This window comes from Osmia lignaria, chromosome 1 (genome assembly GCF_051020975.1).
Source record: "Osmia lignaria lignaria isolate PbOS001 chromosome 1, iyOsmLign1, whole genome shotgun sequence".
Lineage (NCBI taxonomy): Eukaryota > Metazoa > Arthropoda > Insecta > Hymenoptera > Megachilidae > Osmia > Osmia lignaria.
This window is the reverse complement of record NC_135032.1, coordinates 11,365,198-11,389,341: the sequence shown is the minus strand read 5'-3', so window position 1 is coordinate 11,389,341 and position 24,144 is coordinate 11,365,198. Positions and strand designations below refer to the sequence as shown.

The following is a 24,144-nucleotide window of genomic DNA, read 5'->3' as shown; positions in this document are numbered from 1 at the left end:
TCTCCCCCCATTTCAAAATAAGCAAGCAACATTTTAAATAGACCATCGTCTACAGTCGACTCTCTCACCACGCTTTTCTACAAAGAAGAAACTTCCTTGCGAATCACCAGACTTTGGAGGTCTATGAAAGGTGTCTTTTGTTAGTAATGCGCTAGATTTCTTTTCTTAAATGCCATCCTAGTGGAAAGCACGAATTAACAGGCTAAATTCAAAAATATGAATTCTGCGCAATGAATGAATCATTCAAAATCAAATATATCATAAAATAATTACTGCAAAATTTCTTTAATAAAATAAAATTCGACTTCCCACTTTCGATCGTGAATTTTTTCCCCTAATTTCCGCGCAACGAACCCGCTATGTTTTTCCAGGACGTAACAATTGATTACAGCGTTTAGCCGGTAAACCACGGGAATCGAAGCGGGCCACTCGGTCGAGGGTGTGCATGTGAGTGCGAACGGGACAGGGCGGTTGCACACGTGTACAAGGGGGTGCGAGAGAAAAATTTCGGTGGCCCCAGATGCGGCGGTCCGATCGAACTTTAACGTCGTTTGTAACCGGCTTCCTCCCCCGTTCGTGGTGGCGCATTCTCACGTTCCATTGCGAAACTGTCGAAACTGTCGAATCGCGGACAAAGGGCGTATAATGCGAAAGTTCGAAACAGAGAGACGCGACCGGTGCATGAGCGAGAAGAGGAGAATCGTGAATCGGTCGTGCGATACGACACAGCGGAAGTTCTTCGACCGTATAATATTCCACGTACGAGTTGTCACTTCGCGACCGCATTTCACTGACTAATGAGCGCTTTCGAAAGCACGTTAGGTACTGTCAGACACACGCTCTGTTATATCACCCAGCTTCTGTGAAGGGATCTTGATACATGCACGTGAACGTGTACGACGGGCAGCCGATTCTACCGGCGGACTTATCATCCCTCTGGCATGGATTCGGGAAAAGGAAAGGATATGACAAGGAGATTACGTGGGAGATTTGATGAAATTATTGGTGTGAAAACTGGTGACCCAGTAGAAATGAATTTCTGTTTATAAATTTACCTTGATCGAAAATTTTAAATTCACCATTTTGTTAATTAACTTGCTTTGAAATAAATATCAATAATTAAGACCAGTGATGGTCTCTATATATTGCCATTTTCAAAGTTATCCAATCAAAAATGATTAATTATTAAATATTAAAAAAATAACTTTATCTTACTAAGATCAGTGATAAGATCCTCCTCTCCCTATATTGCCATTTTGCTCAGAGAAGATTATTGTACCCCCACAAGTACTCGTATTAAGAATTACCCAGTCAGATTAAAACTTATTGTACTTAAATTCCATTTCTACTCGTAACACTTTAAACTCGACCAATCAACCTACTCCGCGAGCAACGAAATCAATCTGCAACGAGCAGCCGCACGACGTCCATCATCGTCACGCTTAACCGTGAAACATCCGTGTTATTTATTAATTTCTTAGCCTGCCTCCTAGCCAATCGACGACAACGGCCTGATTTGCCTGGGCGGTAATGTCTTCCGGTGATTGATTGCGTTCCCTTCCTTTTACAATATTTAATGACTCCTCCACGAGGCGCTATTAACGGCTCGCAGCCGGAATGATGTTTAGACATTATAGAACGAAGGCATCTCGCAGCTTGCGGTTGTTCCTCGTCGACATAATGAGCGGAATTTCAGTAATTCAGACGGAAGGAGGGATCCTTGTATAAAGGAATTAGACGAGTGACAAATTAACTCGGGACTCGAAATGGTCTACTCCGTGAGATTCAGGTAACATCCCCTTATGTGTACGTGGCAAAAGGCTACACACGCAGCACCGGAAACGTCAGTTTGTCAACCAGGTAAGAGAACTCGGTGCAAGCTTAAGCGTGCAATGTTTGTCCGTTAATGTAGAATCAGCGTCTGTGAGATCGCGAATGCTTTCGCGTGCTCTCATACGGAAATACAAACTACTCCGGCCGATATTTTGATTGAACGCGCCTCCGTGCCCCCGTTGCCGAAAGATTTCTATCAAGGATTCTGCCGCGCTGAAATTCAACGAGTAAATTGTCACATCTTGTACCCTGTTTCCTTCGAATATTTCATTTGTTACGCTTGAAAAGATACATTTCAGGGGAAAAGAAGCGGCTTGGATCAAGTATGTAAAAATAGTAGATATAATAAAAATCATAAATATTAACTATTTAATGGAAATATTACCCCTCGTTACTTAACTTTTTTAATCTTGAAATTTTCGAATTCTTTCAAATAATAACAATAAGAAAATAAAATACACATTGTTTCTATTTTCTTTTTTTTTCACGGTATTGAAAACAGTTTCGATTTCGATGAGGTATGTTTATTAATGCGGGTTGAAAGCACGGTTAAAAAGTGGACGATAAAATTTGTGTTTCGATGCTTTCAGAGTGCTCGTGAATTTATTATCGCTTTTAAAAATCAAAAGGAAATATTGCGTAACGCAAGCGTTTTATCTCGTTTGGAATTTCAAGCGAGCGTAGATTATTTAATTACTTAATCGTTCCTACTGCAAAATCCTCTTTTTTCCGATTACCCTTTCGTTTATCATTTTTTTCGGAACTGTAATTATTTAAATCAATGAAATATAAAACTTCACACAATTTATTTTTAATGTAACAGCAATTTAATATTGGAAACAAATTCACAATAATAAAATTATTTTAAGCTTTTAAATTAAGCAGAGATTAATTATAATGAAATTCTAAAAAAATAAAATAAAATAATAAATTACTTAATTAATGATTAATTATGAATATTTTATTAAACTCGTGTAAATCAAATTTTCGTTTACTTTGATAAAATTTAATTTCTTAATAAATCTTCTATGGATCAAATATTTATGAAATCTGATTCACGATCTTTATCTTGTTTCAACTGTAAAATCAAATTAAATTAATCAGATAAGGTCATCATTTTAAGGAATACGTGGATAGATAGGTGGAATGCTATTGTCGTGTACGCGTCAATCAAATTTAAAACTGAATAATGTGTGTCGGATGCAGTTCGTTCACTTGAACACGACTCATCCATCCGGTCTTAATTAACCTAACTGTCTGTGATATCCACTTGTATCCGGTTAAATGATCGTGATTGCCAAATTCGTCGTAGGATTGCATCGAGTCATTCGTGTTAAACCAGTCACATTCCACATGGTGGACGATTAACATTGCTGTCATAATCGCTATTAAAATCAGCCATTAAAATAGCTTTTGAAATCAAGTTTTACTACATCTATAGTTCTATCATAAATAAAGGAAAATTTATTACTAATGAATATTAATTTCTCATTTTACATTAACCTTCAAATAGTAATAATTTAAATATAATTTTAGGCACTGATTGATTTTTATTTTAATTTGATTATTGTTTGCCAATATGTATAGGAAACACTTCTTTTGAAGAATTTGTTTGGGTAAAGGATGACCCAGTTCTGAATTAACCGTTTCATTTATACTAATGAATATGAGTCAATTTATACCCTTTGCAATAACATAAAAATTTTTTAATAAACATACAAATACAAGTGCTAAAAAAAGATGGAAAAAAAAATGAAATAGTGATGAGTTTTTGATTCTCCATATTTGTTTATTCCTAAAAATGTACTGATATCGTGAAATATACTGATATTAACTTCAATAACTAGAAATATGAAACGAACGTTTCATATTTTTTCATTAGTATTCGCTGGTTTTTCCCATTTTCGAGGTAAATATATTTCAAATTTGTGAGTGATAGGAATTTCAAATTATTAGTGTAACTTTAATGGCATGTAATTAAAATTTTCTTATATGGCAAAATTTATTATTTAATTCACTAGACGATGAATTAAATAAAAATCAGAAAACTTATAAATTTTCATATAATCAAATTTAAATTTATGTACCATGTACATTTCATAATTATACAGACTTAATCGTTGATAATTAATTGGAAAGTTTATAACATTAATATATCGTATTTATTATTTTTCTTTTCACGTAGCTTCAGGTACATTTAATTTTGAAGTTGGTTTTTAATACCACCCACATGTATGTAAATGATATGGCAAGCAACGTATTAAAATATGCAAACTAGTTTTGATCTCAATGCCACTTTTTCCTAGCATCCCCCTCGAAAATATTCTGGGAAGTGTCACTAATGCGTGGATCATGAAAGAAGCGACAGAAATTTTTCGAGCAGGTCCCTTTTTCTTTTTTTTTTTTAATTTCGCACGCTCTCGTGTGAGATATGCAGTAGGTTCTTGCATAACTAATTTGAGAAAATAGACCTACAAATCCTGCGAACCGTTATGCTGCACAATTTCAACAAGCACCGGAGATCAACAGAGTTATATGGAAATATTAATGCTAGGAAATCATTGAAACTTCTGATAAAATAACAACAATTACTTACTTCCTCTAGAAACTTTAAAAAATTAATTTTTAAATAATTTAATTGAAATGAAATATTGATTTATTTTACTTTGCTTTTAATACCTTAAATTGAATCTTTAAACAAATTTTGTATATTTTTAATTTAAATTTAAAAAAAATGATAAACGGAACCGATTTCCCATTTATCAAAGTCTGAACGTGACGTTTCAATCGGAATCGAAAGAAAGAATTCGAAAATTTCTAGCTTTTCGATCGAAAGTTGGAGCTTTCTTGAAGGGAAAGCACCAAATTGAAGGTGCTAAAGTAAAGCTGTGTAGAAATTGTTGGTTTCAAAAATAGCGAAAGAGTCACGTTCTCATCACGAACGCCACCCACGTCCCTGTTCTTAACGCTTCGTCGACTACACGTTTTCACTTTCTCGTGGCAGCGTTAACTAAAGAAAATTTTCGAATTACTTACTTCAAGAAACTTTACCCGCAACGTTTTCACAAATATTGCTTTCGTGGAAATCACTGTGGTCTTCCTATGAAAAATAATCAACCTAATTCATTAATTTCATTATAAAATTTAATCCATTCACTTTACTGCAATTAGAAAATTATGTCATAGAATTATTTATTTGTTTATCTAGAATTAATGTGCCATAACGTTATTTATTTATTAATGGAATCATCTGAGCTAAATGTGCAATTTAAGTAGTACAAGTCAATGCATAGCGTTACATATTGTAACAGTACCAGTAATAAGTTTCTACAAAAATAATATTTCAAATCATTAAAGCGTAATTAAAATTTTTAGAGACATTGTTTGTGATGTTAAAATTCCATATATAAAATATACATGGAAAGAAAGCATAAAATTATTATAATATTTTCATAACTATGTCTTGTATTGTAATAAAAAATATTGCAAATATTTTAGTATTGTAAATAATAATGTAAATACAAAAATAATTTAGCTGATTTTACTGCAGAAATTACAATAGCAGTCATTTAAAGCTAATACTAGTGATACAGGTCAACCATTAGGCGTACAAGTTAGTGGCTATTGATACAACTGTGAATAGGGTGCATATTAGAATGCACCTAGTATGAAGAACATAAATTTTGCTAAATACACATAAGTACTGCTTATAATCAAGCAAATCGAAGCAAACGAAGTGATGATAACGTGTGTGCATGTATCAAACGCGAATCTGTATAAATTCACAGGTCACAGGTGTTTGTGCGAAACACGAACGCGAACGTTAAAAGGTTAAATCGAATTCTTTAGTTGGTATTCAGCAGAGCGACGGTCTAGAAAAACGCATTTCAAGTTTCATAGTGGAATGGATTCCATTATATTATTTGTCGCAACAGCATCTAAATGCGCAGAACGGTTTATCAATGAAAATTGTCACTTTGACAAATTCATAGAAAATAGAGGCTTTCATTGTTAAATATCGTTAGCTTATTTAAATATGTATAATTAATTTTAAAATAGAGTATAAAAATGTCAATTTAAGATTATTTCTTTTTAAGGGAATCGATTGGTCTTTCTGAAAATGTACAAGTACCTGGAGGATTGAATCCATAGGAGAGTGGATTTTACTGTTACTCTAAAGAAGATGCTAAAAAACGGTTAAAAAGATGCATTAGAGAATGGTAATTTATATGTTAATGAAAGGAAATCAGGAATTCCGCGGCTAGCGTGAATTTTGTTGAAAAATAGAACCACTTAACGTATCTAAAACGAGTTTCATCCTAAAAGCAAGAACTCGGTGAATCTCAGTTTACTGTAAAAATAGTTTCTATTTTTAATAATAATAATTATTGTACCAATATGATATTTTATTATTTAAAATAAACATACTTGTCCATATGAAATCACTAAAATATTATATTTCCTTCTTTCACAGAGAACATTCACCATCCCCATAGAATAGCATTTACCCTTCCCATACATTGCAATAAGGATTTGAAGAAATCACTGAAAGGAACGCATCAGAACAGTTACAGGATACGTTCCTCTGAAAGGTAGTTGAAATCACGATGAAGAATCAATGAACCTTCAAATTCAACTCCATTTCACCACCTCTATAAAGCGGCATCTATCCCTGCCACATATTACAATAAGAATCTGAACAAACCATCAAAACGTACTCAAAATTGCAATGAAGAATCAATGAACCTTCAAATTCAATTCCATTTGAAAAATTTTCATTTGACACTAAAATAAAAAAAAGCTATATGATATAATATTTCGGTACGTTATTTTCAATACCATTTATTTGAAAATGTAGAAACAGCAATTTTTAAAAATTAATAATATCATTTTTTTATTGCAAATTTGACAAAAGGAGTAGCTTTCTTTTCGTGTTACAATGAAAAAGTTAATTGACGGACAATTTCCATCATAAAACATCATTTTTTCCTCTACTTTTGACCACCACTGTACATTCCCATCACCAACAGTCTGAATCACGCCGAATGCTCAATGAACCTTGAAATTCACCTTCTCCGCGAAGGAACTTAACATTCACGCAGTCTGTCCGGCATGTGCCGTACATCCCGGTCGAGTGGTATGGGAAGGATATCGATATTGAAACGTAAAAAAAGATTCAATCAGTCGCGAAGTTTCATCGCCAATCAATCACCCCTTACCCCCCATGGAAAAGCTAGCAGCCGGGTGGCATCGAAGCTTTAGGACGCGGAAAGCTCTGTCGCGCGCGCAGCCCGCACTGGCACGGCCGATCGCCGCGACGACGACGACGCTAAAATGGCCGAAGGGGCAAAACGGGGCGACCATAAGAGAGGGGAGGGCAGGGGGCAAGGAAGAGTACGAGGCGACATAGGAGGGTGGGAAACAGGGGGGAGGGGGTGTCGAACGGGTAGGGAGGAACGAGCTTTCGGGTTGCAACGACCGAGTCGACGCACTGGAAGCTCTGCGTGCTTGCGGCGGGAGCCTCAGTAGCCGCTTGTACGTCGACCGGAAGAGCTCTTCTTCGCGTCACGTCGTCCGGAGGACGCGCAGCGCGCCATCGACCCATAGATCGAAACCGTTTCCGTTTCCCTCCGTCTGTATGTGAGTGTCCGTGTGAATTTTTTTTTTTTTTCCATCGCGCAAGTTCGTCCGGAAAATTTGTCGTTCGAGTGTTAATTGGTTAATGGATTACCAACGAACCATCAGTTAAGACAGGAAGTGACGGGAGATGAACATCGAGCTGTGATCTGTGAATGTGCGATCGAAAGGACAGAAACGTGGACGTCATGAGAGGTGTCACAAGATATCGGGGAACCCAACTTACCCCGTCCGCGACCCTTTTCGTCATCCTCGCCGTTTTTGTGAGCGGTAAGAAATCGCCGCCCCGCGCGGCGCCGTGTTTTACCCTCATACTCTGAGATATACATTTTTCAACCCCTGCTTAAGAAACGACATGTGTCGACGCCGAGACGTCGATTCTCTTCGGGACGGGGGGGGAGGGGGATGTACGAACGTGAATGAAACCTCGGAGGAAAGGTTGCTACTTTGAAATTGTTGATGACTAGGAGAGGGATTGTTCTTCGAGTGCGAACAAGGTTTGGAATCCGGCATTGTTTATGGAGATGGATATCTCGTGGAAAGAGCATCCCTGTGTTTACGTTCTTCTTGAATTAAAATTGAATTCGAGAGATTCATTTGTCAGTGATTTAGGGAATGGATGTTTTATGGATATTGAAAATGTTAATCAAGTGGTTCGTTCGGATTTTGATGAAATTTTGATGAAATTTTGATGAGGTGTTGCAGTAGGAGGAATATTGGATACCTCGTTTTCGATATTTTTTTGTGTTGATTAAAGCCAGGAAAGGTTATTGATGTTGCGAACTTTGATCTGTGGGATTCATTTATCAGTGATCTAGAAAATGAATATTTAAAAAAAATAAGTAGTCCATTAAGTGAACCTAATCAAGTGGTGGTCCATCCCGATTTCATGGAATTTTAATAAAATTTAGCGGTCAAAGAAATGTGTTTCACACAACTTTCTCTTGTCTTCTAATGCTTAGACCAAGGGGATGAAAGTAACCCTCAAAGTTAGGGGATAACAAAGTGATTGATAACTGATCAAAATTCGCTATCTCGTGTACTTCATCCTAAGTTCAATTTTCGCAAGAAAATACTCTACCACTTCGTTGCAGTAGTCAGAGTCATCGAAAGGTCCGACTGAAAAGTTGGCTTAATTCAATTTCCACTCTCTAATCTAAAAGGACCATTGTTTTCTATAATAGGACCATTGCTTTCTGGGATCTATTTTCAAATCTAAAGAAATAGAATAGAATTTAATATAATTCGAGATTTAAAGTAACTTTCACAGGAGGATAATAAAATTAAAAGATTGTGAATAATCCGACGTGGAAGAGGAAGCTCCGTTCGGGAACAGTGCGGTGGTTGATAATTTATCGAATTTGTTCCCGCAAGTATGAAAATATTTAAAATATAAAACTTCATATTTTTAAAATATGAAATACGCGACGATAGTGAAACTGGAATTTCACAACCCCTGTTGCGATAAAAATATTGAAATTTAATTTAAAATGAAAGTGCTTCGATAAAGAATGGAAAATTATTGGAGTTTCTAAACAAATTAAAATTCTTCCTATAATTTTGGACATTTGGATGAGGCGTTGAGATATTTAATTTCGCTCATTTAAATTTAAATTATTTCTCATCTTGCACGCAATTTCGCTTCTCGATTCAAAAATTCCTCGCATTTATTTCGCGCGCTTTTCGCAAGCGGAAGACCGACGGCATCCCCATCGATTTCCAAAGCAGTTCATCATCGCGGGAAGGTATCGAGGCAGAAGTTTTCAGAGTAGAAAAATCGGTGCCAGAGTGGTGTATAACCGTGTTTCGCCTCGAGTGTACACGTAACTCCGGAGATTCAGGTGAAATGGAAACAATGGAGACGCAGAAATATCTTGGCGCATTATTTGATTTCGCGAAAGCTTACGTGTACCAACGGAACTTGAAGCCGCGCCCGTCAGATGTCCGTAGTTTCCGGAGGAAAGGATCACGGAGATGAAGAACAGAGGGGTTTCTATTTCGAGTTCGACGGCACGTCGCGATTCCGTTCTTTCGCGTCCGACCGGCGAAATAGGATTAAAATGGTTTTTGCCCCACGATATCGAGACGAGAATTCTGGCCTGAGGGAAAAACGAATCACGTACCACTCATACGTGGTTAGATTCCAACGCGACAAAAAGCTTCCAACTTATTTTCAACATCGCGAAAGGGATGCCAGATCGAATTTTTTTTTTGTAGAAACGATCGACGCTTCTAAAGGTTGTTGCTTTATTAAATTTATTTGGGAAAATCTGAAGAGATTGAGCTGTACCATACGATACGAAAATTAGGAAATCGAAAATTTAAATATTCTTTGATATGGAAAACCTCTGAGGGGTTGTTTTTGAAGAATTTGTTAAGGTAGTGGTGAATCCATTGGGGAATATTATTTATCATGATTTAGAATATAGAATGCACAACAAGATTCTAATTTATTTTCAATATCATCAAAGGGATGCTAGATTTTTTTCAATCCCTTTTCGAAGGGATCTCTGCTTTGTTAAATTGATTTGTGGAAATTTGAAAAAATTGGATCATGTTAAAATTAGGAAATGGAAAGCTTAGATATTCTTTGATATGGAAAAGCTCTGAGGGGTTGTTTTGAAGAGTTTCCGACTGACTATCAATTTTTGCAAATTCAAAGGAATGATATTTTATACCATGATTTGAGGCATAAAGTAACTTTTATGTAATGATGTTGAAATTGAAGAATAACTTACACAGTTTCTCGACCGACGGAAATCTTACTGGTTAGTTTTAATTTATTTCCGCGAACTTTTACGTTCAATTAATAGAATTAAGCAGCGAACGACAGGATAGGTCGTGCGAACGAAATTATCTTTCTCGATCGAAGTATACAAGCAAATTTGTTTATTAGTCTGAAATTAATTTACGAGACCTGGTTCAAAGACTTCCTTTGCTAATTTATACTTCGTCCTTTGAACAGGAAGTCACACCTTCCTAACTTTCCCAATTTTCTGATGAATTTTTAGCGACGTCAATGCTGCTGCTACTTTATAAATTATTTACCGAATGTTGAAAAGATTATTAATTATGAATTATAAAGTACATAGAACAAAAAGAAAGTCATTTTAAAATTCTTTTAAACTGAACATAGCTAAAGCAAAAGTAACTTAAATGAATTTTATTTTATTTGTTTATTTCATTGAACAATATTTATTTATTCATATAGACAAGTTAATAAAATATTGCTGAAACAGGTTTGTAAACATACAGCAGATGTTACCGAAGCATCGTCAAATTAACCCGTCACTCTGAAATGCAAGTATAACGTTTGATAAACACCGAACGCTAATCGATAAATCAATCGAGCTACGATGAAACAATAATCGAATCGGATAGGATAGGAAGAGAGGTGCGAAATTACTCGCCACTGTGAGAAGACGTCGTTAATGAAAGTCTCGATAAAAATACGAAGAACCGTTTTAAAAATAACGTTGCTCGCTGCTTGGGAAAACGTTCTGGAGCAACGTGAGGTGTGAAAAAAGGAGTAATCTCATGATTGTCGTTTCAAGAAGATAGAAGAAATGGTAACTGAACTGGATAAAAGAAAAAGAAATCTAGGATTCAAGTAAAGAAACTTATTTAATTTATATTTATGTTGTTGATTTTATTATTCTTTCATTAATTCATGCAAGTGAATTTTTATTGTGATTAAGGAATTTTTCTATTTGTAATTTTTTCATTTCTAGTTTTCCCGTTCATAATTTTTTTATTCCTAAGTTTCCTATTTTTTAATTTTCTTAATTTCTTCCTATTTCTTAATTGGATTTGTAATTAAAAAAGAGCTCAATTTTATAGTGTATTTTTATAAAAATTAAATCTAAGTGCAAGTGATCACCACAGTGTAAAAAGTGTAAAAGTGCAAAAAATATCCTGCCACGATAAAGAAAAGGATTTCTATGAATTATCTAGAATAATTACTGTCATCATTATCACAGCAGCATGCAATTGATGGGACGCTTCGAGTATAGGTTTCGACGCTTTATCAAAGGAGGATCAAAGAAACAAAGCTCGTCCAGGAATGAAGAGAGTCGTCGTGTTTCGTGCTTTGAAGAAAAACACGATCGAGTTTCGAAGATACAAACGTGGCCAGGAACAAAAGTCACGCTTCAATCTGTCAGTGAGGATAAAAAAAATGATTCTTCTTTGTGGTGCGTACCCATGAAGAGTGTCACGCGTCCTGACAGAATCCTCGTGGAACAGAAGCAAAACGAGACAAGATGAATCGAGCTCGCAAAGAGAATGAAAAGTTTGAAGGGGGACTGTGAATTGTTTAATCGACGTTGAAGAACTTGGTTGATTTGATGCTCAGTGAATAAAGTGTTAAACCAACTGGGTCAGGAGAAAATTCACTACTGGATATTTATGTTGAATTTACCTTTAAGAAAGTGTTTATTATCAGAGGTCTCTTATATAATTGAAAAAAATATCATCAGTGAAATTTTATAAATCGTCTATTATAAAATAGTAACAAAGTTTTGAACAAAAAAAAAAAAAATTAAAATAAAATTCCGGAAATAAATTTAATATAAAGAAGAGAAATTTAAAAATATTCTAACAATAGGCAGCATTAATGTTAGACTTATTAAAGATAGAAAATTAATTAAATAATTCATTTGTATTCAAACTTGAAGCAATCGTATATTGAATAGTCTAAAAAAAACACTCCAATTTTTTCTAATAAGCAAGATAAAATAAAAATAAGTTCAATCGAAGAAGTATAAGAAGCTTTAGAAGGGATGGAACCAATCTAATCACAGGAAGAGGAAAAAGTCTGGTTAATTCGTTTCACATTACATTAGCACAGTGCATCGACACTTAGCAAAGATTGGAAAAGTATCGAGACTTGGGAAAGTACGTATCTTCTTCATCAACTATTTATGACAAACTATTCGAAGCACGAATACTCGTATTTCGTCACGCGATAATTTTCATTATCTCATTCCTCAATAGAATCACTTCTTTCATAGAACAATCTCAATTAACGTTAGAATCCCTCACTGACTATCACGAAAATTTAATTGCATAATTCGTGGGATATTAGTGTCAGTTTCTTAAATCCATCAGATAACTATGTCAATGAAGTACAATCTTATTAAAAAGATCATCGTGCTTAGTGAGTCGCAAAGAAGTTCTCCTTTATCTTGACAAAAGGATCAGTGGAAAATGAATGAAACGATCCAGTTAAGAACTCGTATTTCACACCTCTTTAATCGTTCCTTACCCTACTCTACTGACTTCTCATTTATCTTTATTCAGCCTTCATACTGGCAATTTAAAAGATATCAATTACTGAAAATTATCATTAGGTACTAGAAATTTAATTTGATCGAGTAATTAAAAAATTGCAAATTGGGACATTGGGGCAATTGGGAAATTAGGCGTATTAAAACATTAATTTATAATTTATAGCGTTAGTGCCATAACGCTATCATCATATAGCGTTAATATTAAACCCATACAAACATTCCCAGATTTTACCTATTTCACAATGACATATCCATCAAGGAAAAATCATTTTCCGAAAAAATCTGTTATCCGGCGCGGAAACGAACGATTCGGACGCGTAGCGCGGCTTAATTACCAATCAGAGATCGGTCTTTTAACGTGGAGGTTAACTTTAGCTGGATTTGCACGACGGCATAATTAAAGTGTCACGCGACGAGCAACGTTGATAGCGGCGTAAAAGTAAGAAGGCCAAAGTAACGGGTGCTCGCCTTTGTTCTTCGACGCGAACCGAGGGCTTAGTTGTGAGAAATTAAGCAATTAAGCCGCGTATTTTACTACCGGAGATCCGAGTACCGAGCCTTCCGATCTAAAGTCGCTGCTTGCTGCCGACCGTGAGTAAGAACCTGCTGTTATTAAGATATCGCGAAGATGTGTAAAAGCGGCTCTCTACGAGATGGATAAATGAAAGAGCAGGCTGAAGGAAGAAACTAAGGATAAATAAAAGAAAAATGAGGTTCAAATGGGTTGTACTCTTAAATTAAATTCCATCGTTTATTGGCTCCTTAGTGCAATTATCAATAAGTTTCCAGAACGGCAGTTAATGTCTTCCTTTGCCGACAACCGGAGAACCTCAAGCGGCAATTAGATGCCTTTGTTTCGTAATTAATGAGAGCATCGTAATTAATATTCTGTTTTGCAATACGTTGCAGGGTAAATGTTGATAATGATTGGCAAGGAGCTTGAAATTTTGTAAGATAATTGTAATTAGGCAAAATATAATTGCTTCAAAGTAGAATTAAAAATTTTCTTATTGAATTATTTGAAAATTTTCAACTCTCTCACTGGTAGTAAAATAATTAAGCGAAATTGAAAACAACAACATCAGCAATAAATTATCACAGTTAGGTGAAATCGGATAGCCCGAGTTGGAACAAACAGCGACTTTTGGCTGGACGAAATAATCGGCTCATCAAAGCGTGAAAGTATAATAACAATTCGGAAGCTTTTCGCCTTATATGAAATCTCGTTTCACAGGAAATTCCCAACAAATCCTATTAACCTAATTACATAACTTGCTTAATAGCGTGTCTCTCGAGCTGATTTCAGCGAAGAAAGCACACCTGTGCCTCTGATTCGCGGTAATTCGCCAATCAATAATGCGATGTTCGACATTTCAACACCTGTAATTGTATCTGACGCTTATGTATCAATTGACGGATTTCGAAACATGATTTGATGACATAAAAGTATCGCTAAATGTTGCTCATGATGTGTCAATTTAAAGCTTAAAATTGAATGAAAATTACTACGTAAACACTTTGTCAATTTTATAATACAAAATGATTTCTAGTTAATAATTAGTACTATCTATTAAAGAATATTCAATTTTCAATATATGGTATTATCAAGAAAAAGGTAAAAAATTTTTATTGAAAATTATTCTTTAAATCTTGTGTTCAAAGTGATTTTTATAATTATTAACTACACCTTTACCAAAATTCCCCTAACGAAGACACACAAAATCCGAAGAAACTTAAACAACAGAGGGTTAAATACATTCGAAAGGCGTTTAAAAACTTCAAGTAGAAAATCCTGTCGCTTGTTCGTCCATCTAAATCGTTTTCACCCGACGTCGGAAAAACTCGAGACCGAAAAGAAAAAGAGAAACTATGGCAGTGGATTCGCATCGTGACGAAGAATCATCCCCGTCTTTCTTTTTTTTTTCGTGGATGGAACAAAATTACTCTTGCATCTTATATAAAGCAGCTCGATGTTTGTGTTTGCCTCGATTCATCGCGAGCAGAGCGCGAGCGATAAGGACGTGACCGCCGTAAAATTATGCTCCCCCGGTCCTCATTATACGAGAATAATGTTGACGGAAGGAAGAGAATAACGAAGAAAGTTACCGTTTGTATTAAACTTTTGATAAAATGCCTCACGGTGCTTCATAGCTGCCGGAAGCGAGACAAGCGATTCGTCGCGTCAAACTGTATTCTCGAGAAGTTCCACGGGAATCGTTAAGGACAGAGTGTTCATCATTTTACATCGCCGATTCGATCAACCTGCCAAATTAAAGCGATATAATTTAGATATTTAACACGTTTAACGTCACAATGAAAATTTTTAATTTTAATTGTCGACCTAAACCCTTATTCAATTATTGAAAATTTGAGATGACCAGAACTGGCCCACACACCACTGTTTGGATAAAAGTAAGGGTCCTTCTAAGGAGGTCTAGTGTTAATTAATTCAATAAATCGCCGCCTAATTGATAAAGACAGTAAATGAAATTCAGCAACGAATCCAAAGGAAATAAAATAGATAATTCACACGGTATTCGCATGCTAAAGAGAAGAGTGAAAGCAGAGAAAAGTGGATAAGGAGAGAATGAAGAGAAGGGCGAGTCAGTGGCAGGGTCTTCGAGTGTCATAACCTCGATAAGCCGTTGCTGATTCCAACGGAAGTTTAGCCACATTTGAAAGGAAACCTCCGGGATTACCATTACTTCCGAGTGAAATCCTTTTTCCAAACAGCGATATCGCTCCTTACTGCTTCGAGCAGAAGGGGAAAGAGTCCGAGGGGAAAATATATAGTGGGTCGAAATGAAAACCGGCTGTCTGAATAATCCATTTCAATTTGCAGTAAACTACTTGCGAGGGAACGATAAAGAAATCACGGCGAGCTGCGGAAGAAGAAGAAGAAGAGACGAATGGGAGTGGAACAGGCCAAAAAGAGGAAAGGTTTCGAGGAACAATTTCGTGTATAGATCAAAAGCAGGAAGAGCGTGCGAGAGAAGACGCAAAAGAATTTATCGGCCACATGTCTGAGTTGTGTTCGTTCTTCACCGTTGAAATACAGCGTACTCGATCTTCCGATGTACCTGGCTTTCGGCCTAACTGATCCAACCAACCTTTCGTGAATGTCTACGTTTCCGCTTGATAATGGTTTATGCAGCTTGAATTGCGATCCTTATGTGCGTGAACAGTGGGATAAAAGAAAAGAATGTTTCACTTTTTTTTTTTTTAGAAGAGTATCAAAGGGAAAGGAAATTGCTTCCTGATAAATGGATAAAGAAGAAGATGAATAGAGATGTTAAACTTATTCGAAGCTAAGATAAATAGATTTATATCCTATCTCAGCGATCTCGGACGCGCGGACCATGGAGAGAGCCCCAATTTTAAATTAAACCCTTTACGAACGTTCGGCACGTACATGTGTCCAAACATAATTATCATAGTAATTTATAATTCTGTAGATACTTATTGCGTGATAAGTGTGCAAATGTAGAGAGTAAACATATGGTTTGAAGGATGAAATTATTACTTCTTTCACCTTAAATTAATAATACCCTGTTGAAGCTTAGGAATGCTCCGTTTTCAAAGGGTTAATTTTCTGTTTCATATTATTTTCGTTTTCTAAATTTTTCACTGTCCCTTTAAAAATTATTTATCTGCTCGCCATTATAAATATTCATCAACGAGATAAATCATACAGCTCTCGTTTTATTTGTTCAATAAATTATCACATACTGCCATTATCAGAATGGAACAGCTAATAATCGCGTTTCCAATTTTTATCGTAAGAATAATGGTTCCCCGGTTGGAAAGGTGGACACAAACAATAGAATGGCTGCATCGAGATTACAAACAGTAGCAGGTCCGATTAAATCCATAAATACATGAGTTACGCTCGAAATTCGAAAATTAAATTAGAAAGCGTAATTCTACGCTGGATAACCGTGCGCCTGTTTAATTATGTGAAAGAATGTTTGCGGGATAGTCATCTATCCAGGAAGGACGAAGGAAAGACAGCGGGCAAGAATATAAGAGAGCTGGAAGGAAGAGGATAGAACAACACACAAGCTGAAGCAGAAGCTATTTGTCTTCGGGGAAGAAGAATAAGACCAAATAGAAAAGAAACCATTCTTTAGAAGCTCTGTCTGGATCGCTCGACCTATCGTCGCCTTTTTCTTTTCCTGCTTATCAATGTGCACGAAGGCAACTAATTTACGATTAATTGGACAAAGGAAGTGCAAATATGCTACTAGTAGCAGGTTGAAGAACTCGGCACAGTATTTATACTTTAGGGGGGTGGAATCGATAGCAGACTGCTGATAAAATTCGAAATTTCCATTCATCCAAACCAGGCAAAGTCCTGTCGCATTTTCTCTGACATCGACGCGGACGCCATTCCATCGAATCAATGGACCATCCATCTGGTGCACTTATCAATTTACTAAACTGCAAATCGATACGCGAATATCCATGGTTGATAATATACCTGACCAGCGCCCAGTTCCCCATCGATACGTAACGATCTTTAAGGTATATTGAACCGGCGCGGCGTCGCGACGTCTCGACACCAAGATTACCGGTGTTTATAGCTTTTTCAAAAATATTTTCAAGAGGGTAGGAAATTGAAAATGGTAAATAACGATGTATGTAGGACATTTGTTGAATTGAATGTTCCTGTTTTATGGAGTGTAAATTAAGGGTTGATTTTGAAATCGTAGAATTGTCTTTGGTGCAAAATAATATTTAATGTAAGGATTATTAAATAAATGAGTTACATGATCCTTTCTTGTACAAGTCAAGAAAGTTAAAAATTTTTGTGACGAGGACCTTCAAGTAAGTTCAATAGAATGGATAATAGAGATAAGAATTTTCATCACTGGAAAATTGCTTTCCCAAAGATGGGACTTGAAAATCCCATAGAGCAGTTAACTATTAGGTATACGAAGAGATTTTCATAATGATAAAACTTTTGGAGGTTTAATAAAAAATAAAAATTTTGGCAGTGAAGATTAAGATTAGTGAAGCTTATTTTAATAATAAAATAAAGAAGAAAGAAATATCTAACAATCTGATGATATTCAATTTAAATAGCCCTATATAATAAAAAAAGTTATGTCTATCTATTATGCACCATCTAGATCTACTTTTTTCGTGTTCCTTGAATATAATTGGATCATACTGAAACTACGATGGAGAAAGTTCATCGAGAGCTCTATTAAAACCTTGGGACCGACATTTATATTCGCCTACAGCGAACTATCGTTACACCCCCGACAAATCGATAACCCCATTGACTTCGGTCCATTGATTTCGTTCGATCGTCACGTATGAAAAGAATAGAAAAAGAAGTTGGTTCTTTCGTAATAAATATCCAGCGGCACAAATTTATCATCTCGCTCGATTGACTTTTACGAGGTAAGAAATACCCCCGGTCGTTTCAGATTAATTGCTAGCATTAATTAATTTTAATAGCGCTGGGACAGGAGCTTCTGAGAAATTGGTGAACAAATGTTATTGATAATAACCTTAATTACATGTAAGCTCAGGGAAGAAGTACCATGGAAGGTGATGGTTTACGATCGGAAGAGAGATATTTACCCTTTAATATCTTTAATCATTGGTTGCGATTTCTCTGGAAATTTATGAACTTATGCATTCACTTTTATAGGATGAAGTATGAAAATTATGTTCTTTTATTGTTTACTGTATGAAGAAATTGACACTTAAATTGGTGACATTATTTTCTTTGAATTCCTTTTTTCAAAGTGGAGCAATAATTGTTAATTATATTCAAATGTCTTCAATTTTTATTTAATAATGATGGTCTATAAAGTTTGATATGTAAAGTTGTGCTTACATATCATGATACCTTGCTAGCAGATATCGATAAAGTATCCACCTGTCACTACACTTCGGCAAATTAGAAATCAATATTCGCGGAGTTTCGCGATTCTGTCCTCCTACGTAACGATCTTGAAGGATCTGTCGTCGTGGAGCCGTTCATCAATCAAACTTATTTGGAATTCCATTACGGGGAACTTGCGGTAATTAATTTTGCCAGGCCACCGATATTTTTACAGTGTCACTCGCACCCTTGTGGAACATTACCAAGAAGGTTAAACCTAATTCGATGCTCAACCTCAAGGTCTGACAGTGAGTTCCATATAAGTTTGGAAAATATATTTTTATAATTTGATTTTAAACTTTTATAATTCAGTTTCTTGATAATTCAATCTATAATTGCTTATAAAAAGAAAGTATTAGATGTAACAGGAAATAGAAAATGCTAGCTACTATTTGAATATTGAAACAGGATTCTTCTTCATTTACACGATTTCCAGCAACGTAAATAAGAGGTTTTGCTTTCAAGTTTTCATCATTAGTTTCAAGTTTCCACCGAGCAGAGTGTTTCTGATGTACAGCAATTATAAACCGGATATTATTTCTTATTATAATTCAGCCAAAAATAACATAGGTGTTCTTGACAAATTACTTACTGAATTTACATACGTGTCGAAGATATATGGGAACTTGGATCATCATCATTATTTACGCATTATCTTGATATATGTGACACATAATTAGTTTTTTGACAGATAATCAATAAAAACCACAAGGAAAATATTTCTTAAAGAATTGTGAATTTAATTAATATTCTGTACTTCAAATTAAAGGGTGAAAACTTTTATACGTGATCAACGGTATGTTAAAACGAACCAAAAAAAAAACCAACACAGTGTCAGTACCGAGTAGCATCAGTTTCAATTAATGGTTCCATTTGTGTTTCGGCTCGTTTGTTAGGCAATCAGCAGCTTGGCAATCAATCTCATTCCCCCGGAACTAGCCGACTGGACTGTTAAATAATTAATGTCGAAACTCGAGCAGCAACAATGCACCCCGGTGACAATTGTTGAATACAAGGTAATCCTTTGAATCTCCAATTGTTACATGTTCGAAATACGATTTATTAGGTGCACGTTAATTCGAGGCATTTGAAATTACGATTGAGTTCGACATTTTAAGAAATTAGACCACCTTGATTAATCAGAAAAAATACTGCAGTTTCGGGAATTTATTTCCATGCACGAAAAATGATTTTCATGTTGAAAATTTGTTAACACAAATAAAAATAAAAAATAAAATACCTATCTTTAGCTTCGTAATAAAGTTTTAGTCAAAGAAAATATTTTTATAACTTAGAAATAAATTTTCAAAAATGCAGAATTCTTTCATCAGACCAAGGTATTCGAACCCTGTATCGAAAGGGAAATGAAAAATATGTTTGAGGTGAAAGAAAAAGATATCTAGGAACCTGTTATTGATCTATCCCTTGCTATGCTGCTTTTTACCTTTCGTGATTGCAATTACATAAGATCGAAGGATCGATCGAAGGAAATTGTTGAACGTTAAACCACATTTCATCGTGGATGTATCCGCGGCAGCAACCTCCAAGATTGAAATTACACCCATTCGTATCCATCAAACGTCAAGGAAACGTAACATTTCCCGTTACACGTGGTGCAAGCTCGATTTATCTTTTCGATAGGTCCAGAGAAGCAACGCAACGATTTCGGAAGCGAAACCCTTCGGTCAGAGCTTTGATCTAGATGCCTGTAATTCTTTCGTAACTTCTATTTCAAATTGATCTGTTCTCGAATTTTTTGATCTTTAAATTTTTTTAAATTATTTCGAAATTACTTTATGACTCTCATAAAAAGATAATGATAAATATTTCTAAAATAGAATAGATAAATAAATCTAATAAATAAAAATATCCTGAAAATTGATGCATGGACAAAAATTGAAACGAATCACCCTCTCCCTCGATCCGTTACCAAATACATCTCCAACTCAATTACCAAATCAAACAGTCCATTTATCAAGATTAAAGTATATATAAACCAACAAAAGCGGATAAAAAGTTTCGTAAATCCCTTTTTTCCTCCTCTTCCATTAACAGTTAGGGGGGTGTGACTCGATTACGTGTTCAAACAGTTCACCCCCTGGTCGCAGGGAATCCCAATCACCCTTGGCCAGCCGCAGTATAATGGTAGAGGCTACTGGAAGTTAAGTCATTTTTCGCCGAACCGGTTTACGGTGTCAAAGTTCTCTTCGAGAACCGGAGGATCGATAACCCGGGTTTGGCTTCGCTAAAAGTCGACGTCTCTGATCCTGGCGAAGGAAGCAAGGGGGGAATCGTCGGTCTGAGTTTCGAGGAAACGATACCTGTTAAATAACGTTTCCTCGTGGAAACGCGGACGAAGATGCCGGGCAAATTCGATCAAGTGCGCTCACGTAAATCCTCGTTTCCGTTTCAAGCGATTCCCTAGTACGGCTCAACCCCCTACGACCCCCTCGCCAACTATTCCATCGGGATGATCTGCGTAAACTGGATTCGAAACTCGAAACGTTCCGTTAATCCTGTTGCTTGTAATTCACCACGCACCGTCACGAATTGTGACATTCAACCTGATCGACTCCGCTTGACGGGGATCATTGTGAAACGATCCTGTAGCTTTGTTCTGCCATTTCGAAGTGGACTTTGCTAGGTACAGTAACATTACCCCTACTTTGGTTGGTTTACTCGGAGTATTAGTTTGCGCAGGTGCCATTTTAAGAAATTAGTGAATGCAAATGAATTTATTTTGCTACCATGAAAATTGGTAATTATATTGGTTCATTAGTCATTTCAGTTATTAGTCATTTATAGTTATTTCATTTTCCAATCTAAATTTTCTACTTGAATAATTAATATTTTCTTAGGAAATTAATATAATTAATTTTTACTTTAATTTGAAAATTCAATTATTATAACAATTAAAAAATTAAACAATGTAATACATTAATTAACAGCAATTAAATAATTGAAAAGTTTGCAATCTACATATTCACAGAAAATGAGCAGAGAAGAGTTTCAATTGAAACCTTTAAGGGAGGAAGAAATTATTTAATTAAATATGTCTGTATGTTGGAAACACGAATTCATTTTCATGACGTTCTTAGTCGAGTAACTAATTTTAAAGCTATACAAGTTCATGAAATCACTTAGCTACTTATAAACGTTTCTGCTTTGCACGCCAGTTGACTCCAAACACTTTGAAAGCTTTATAAAATCAATTAAGCGCTCCTTTATGCTTACAGTATTTTACGTTACGTTTGAATGAAAGTAACTCGGGGAGAAATGCCTGGTGATGTTTCCTTAGTGGTTTAGCTAAACCGAGAAAGTTAACTGAATTGATTCAAAATTCTTCCATTAAATAAATATTCCACTATTTGAAAATGTAAAATCTTACAAATTTTTAAAAAATAAGGAAATTGATTACTTTTGTAAATTCATATGAGGAAATAAATGAGTTTCCATAGTGCTACGATTTTGTCGGAATAATTCCGATGAGGTGGTGTAATTTACCGCAGGTGAATCAGACCAAAACAAACTTATTTTACAACTTCCCCTTGTTGAGTAACACTGGCTAAATGAGTTACTGGTGTTCCTGTGGATTTAGGAGTTTAAAGGTCCCAGAGGAGGGACTCGGGGACCCGCATTTCCTAATAAACGTTTTAACGATTTCCTCTCGCTTCTATCGTATACACACAACCAATCAAGATCTTAGATACAGGATATTGAACGATCGTGTTAACTAACAGCCAATTTACAGTGATATGAATCTCAATAAATCTTTAGAGATTTATGAAACTACCCCTAAAAATTTTTTAATTCAAATACCTGTTATCCAAATTCAATTTTTAATTCATTAAATATTATACAGATTCATATTTTACTATTTTGAAATTTATTTTTATTTTTAGCCCAATGGTAAGACCAAAATTTTATAAATTAACATTAATATTTTTATTTAATTTTTATCCCTATTTTTCCAAGTTTCTAAAATTACACAGACATCTTTTAAAATCACAATCAGTTTCCCATGGTCTAGAATTAACATTCTAATATCAATTCATTTCAGAAAATGAACAATTTCCTTAAATTTTACGATCAACCATTCTTAAAGACGCGTTTCCCACGATCGCCTGTTTAATCGCGTCCGTTCAATTTAATCCACAGGTTTTGTGCAAAGACACCACCTAATGTTACGATAAAATGGAAGGAAAATTTCAGCGCAACTGACTTCGCTCTCTTTGTTACTCGCCCATTCAAACGAAAGACTTTAAAAGCATCAGTTGAATGGTAAGAGTTCGAGATGCATCTTGCAAACAATCTTAATTTCGTATCTGGAAAGCGGTAACGAAATTTCCCGGAAGGCTGCTTCTATAAAAGCTTACCAAAGGGAAAACTAATAAATCATTGACGATGCGTCAGTTTACTTTGATCGTAAATCATCTTCAGATAGGTACATTCTACGTTCTTCATTTATTTCAATTTCCTCGAATACAATTCTGCGGTGAACAGCGGAAGACTAACCTGCTGGATTGAAATTAAACGGTAATCTTTGAGGCATCCACTTAATGAGCTGAAAGAGAAGCGAATACCGTGGACATTTTTTAATACATTTCCAACCGTTGTACCGGCTGTTTTCAGGAATTCGTTAGCGCAATGGGTCTCGTTGGAAATACCTTCTAAACGAGATTAAACAGAAGAATCTCAGAAATTAGCATTTCTCGTTGCTCGAGATACCATATCTCGTGTTTCTATGAATCGTTGGTATTTTGGGGACAAAGTATTTTAATTTGAAGAAGAAATTAAGAATTGCACCGTTACCGCTTTAACTACCACCTTAGATTCATTTAAAATTCCTTTAGATGCTCTGATATTTGGAATCATAATTTATTTTTTAATCTATCTTGGGTAAGAAAATTAGACATTAGAAAAGTATTAGAAAAATTAGAAACTTAGGCATCAGAAAATGTTAGAAAAAATTAGAAAATTAGACATTAAAAAAGATTGGAGAAATAAGGAAATTAGACCTCAGAAAAAGATAGAAAAAATAATAACGTTAGAAAAAATTAGAAAGCATTGGAAAGTTAGAGAAACTATCTAATGCTGTAAACATTAACATAGGAAACTCGTGTACACCTACAGTACTTTTTTTAGTCGAATTCTTGGAATTGGAAAATAGGAACGACGTGATTTCCAGCTAGATTGGAAATGCATTCACAGACGGTGCCTGAACGAAGTTACAGGAATTCGTTCTCCACCGAATAGCCGAGAAAACTTTCACGGAAGGCGTTACAAGTTCAAACGATGTATTGCATCGTCGATGGTTCGTTATAAGCGGGCGAGTTTCCTCTTTCGATTCCTCGAAAGACATTAAAAAAGAAGGAGATCGGACAGGAAAGGGGTTTGCGACGCATTTTCCGCACAACGATTGAAAGCTGAAAGCCAGAAGGCTTTCAACTTGATTACCGAAACATTCTGCATTGCTCGTACCTA

The 24,144-nt window shown here is 35.4% G+C and overlaps 1 protein-coding gene across 1 annotated transcript in view; it reads left to right on the top strand.

Moving 5' to 3' along the window:
- The first annotated feature begins 7,360 nt into the window (after nt 1–7,360).
- Nucleotides 7,361–24,144, top strand: part of LOC117606127 (cell adhesion molecule 2) — a 43,950-nt gene continuing 27,166 nt past the window's right edge. Inside the window, exon 1 of the mRNA XM_034328183.2 lies at nt 7,361–7,740. Within this exon, the coding sequence (XP_034184074.2) occupies nt 7,626–7,740 (115 nt within the window). The 5' untranslated portion in view covers nt 7,361–7,625. The remainder of the gene's footprint in view (nt 7,741–24,144) is intronic.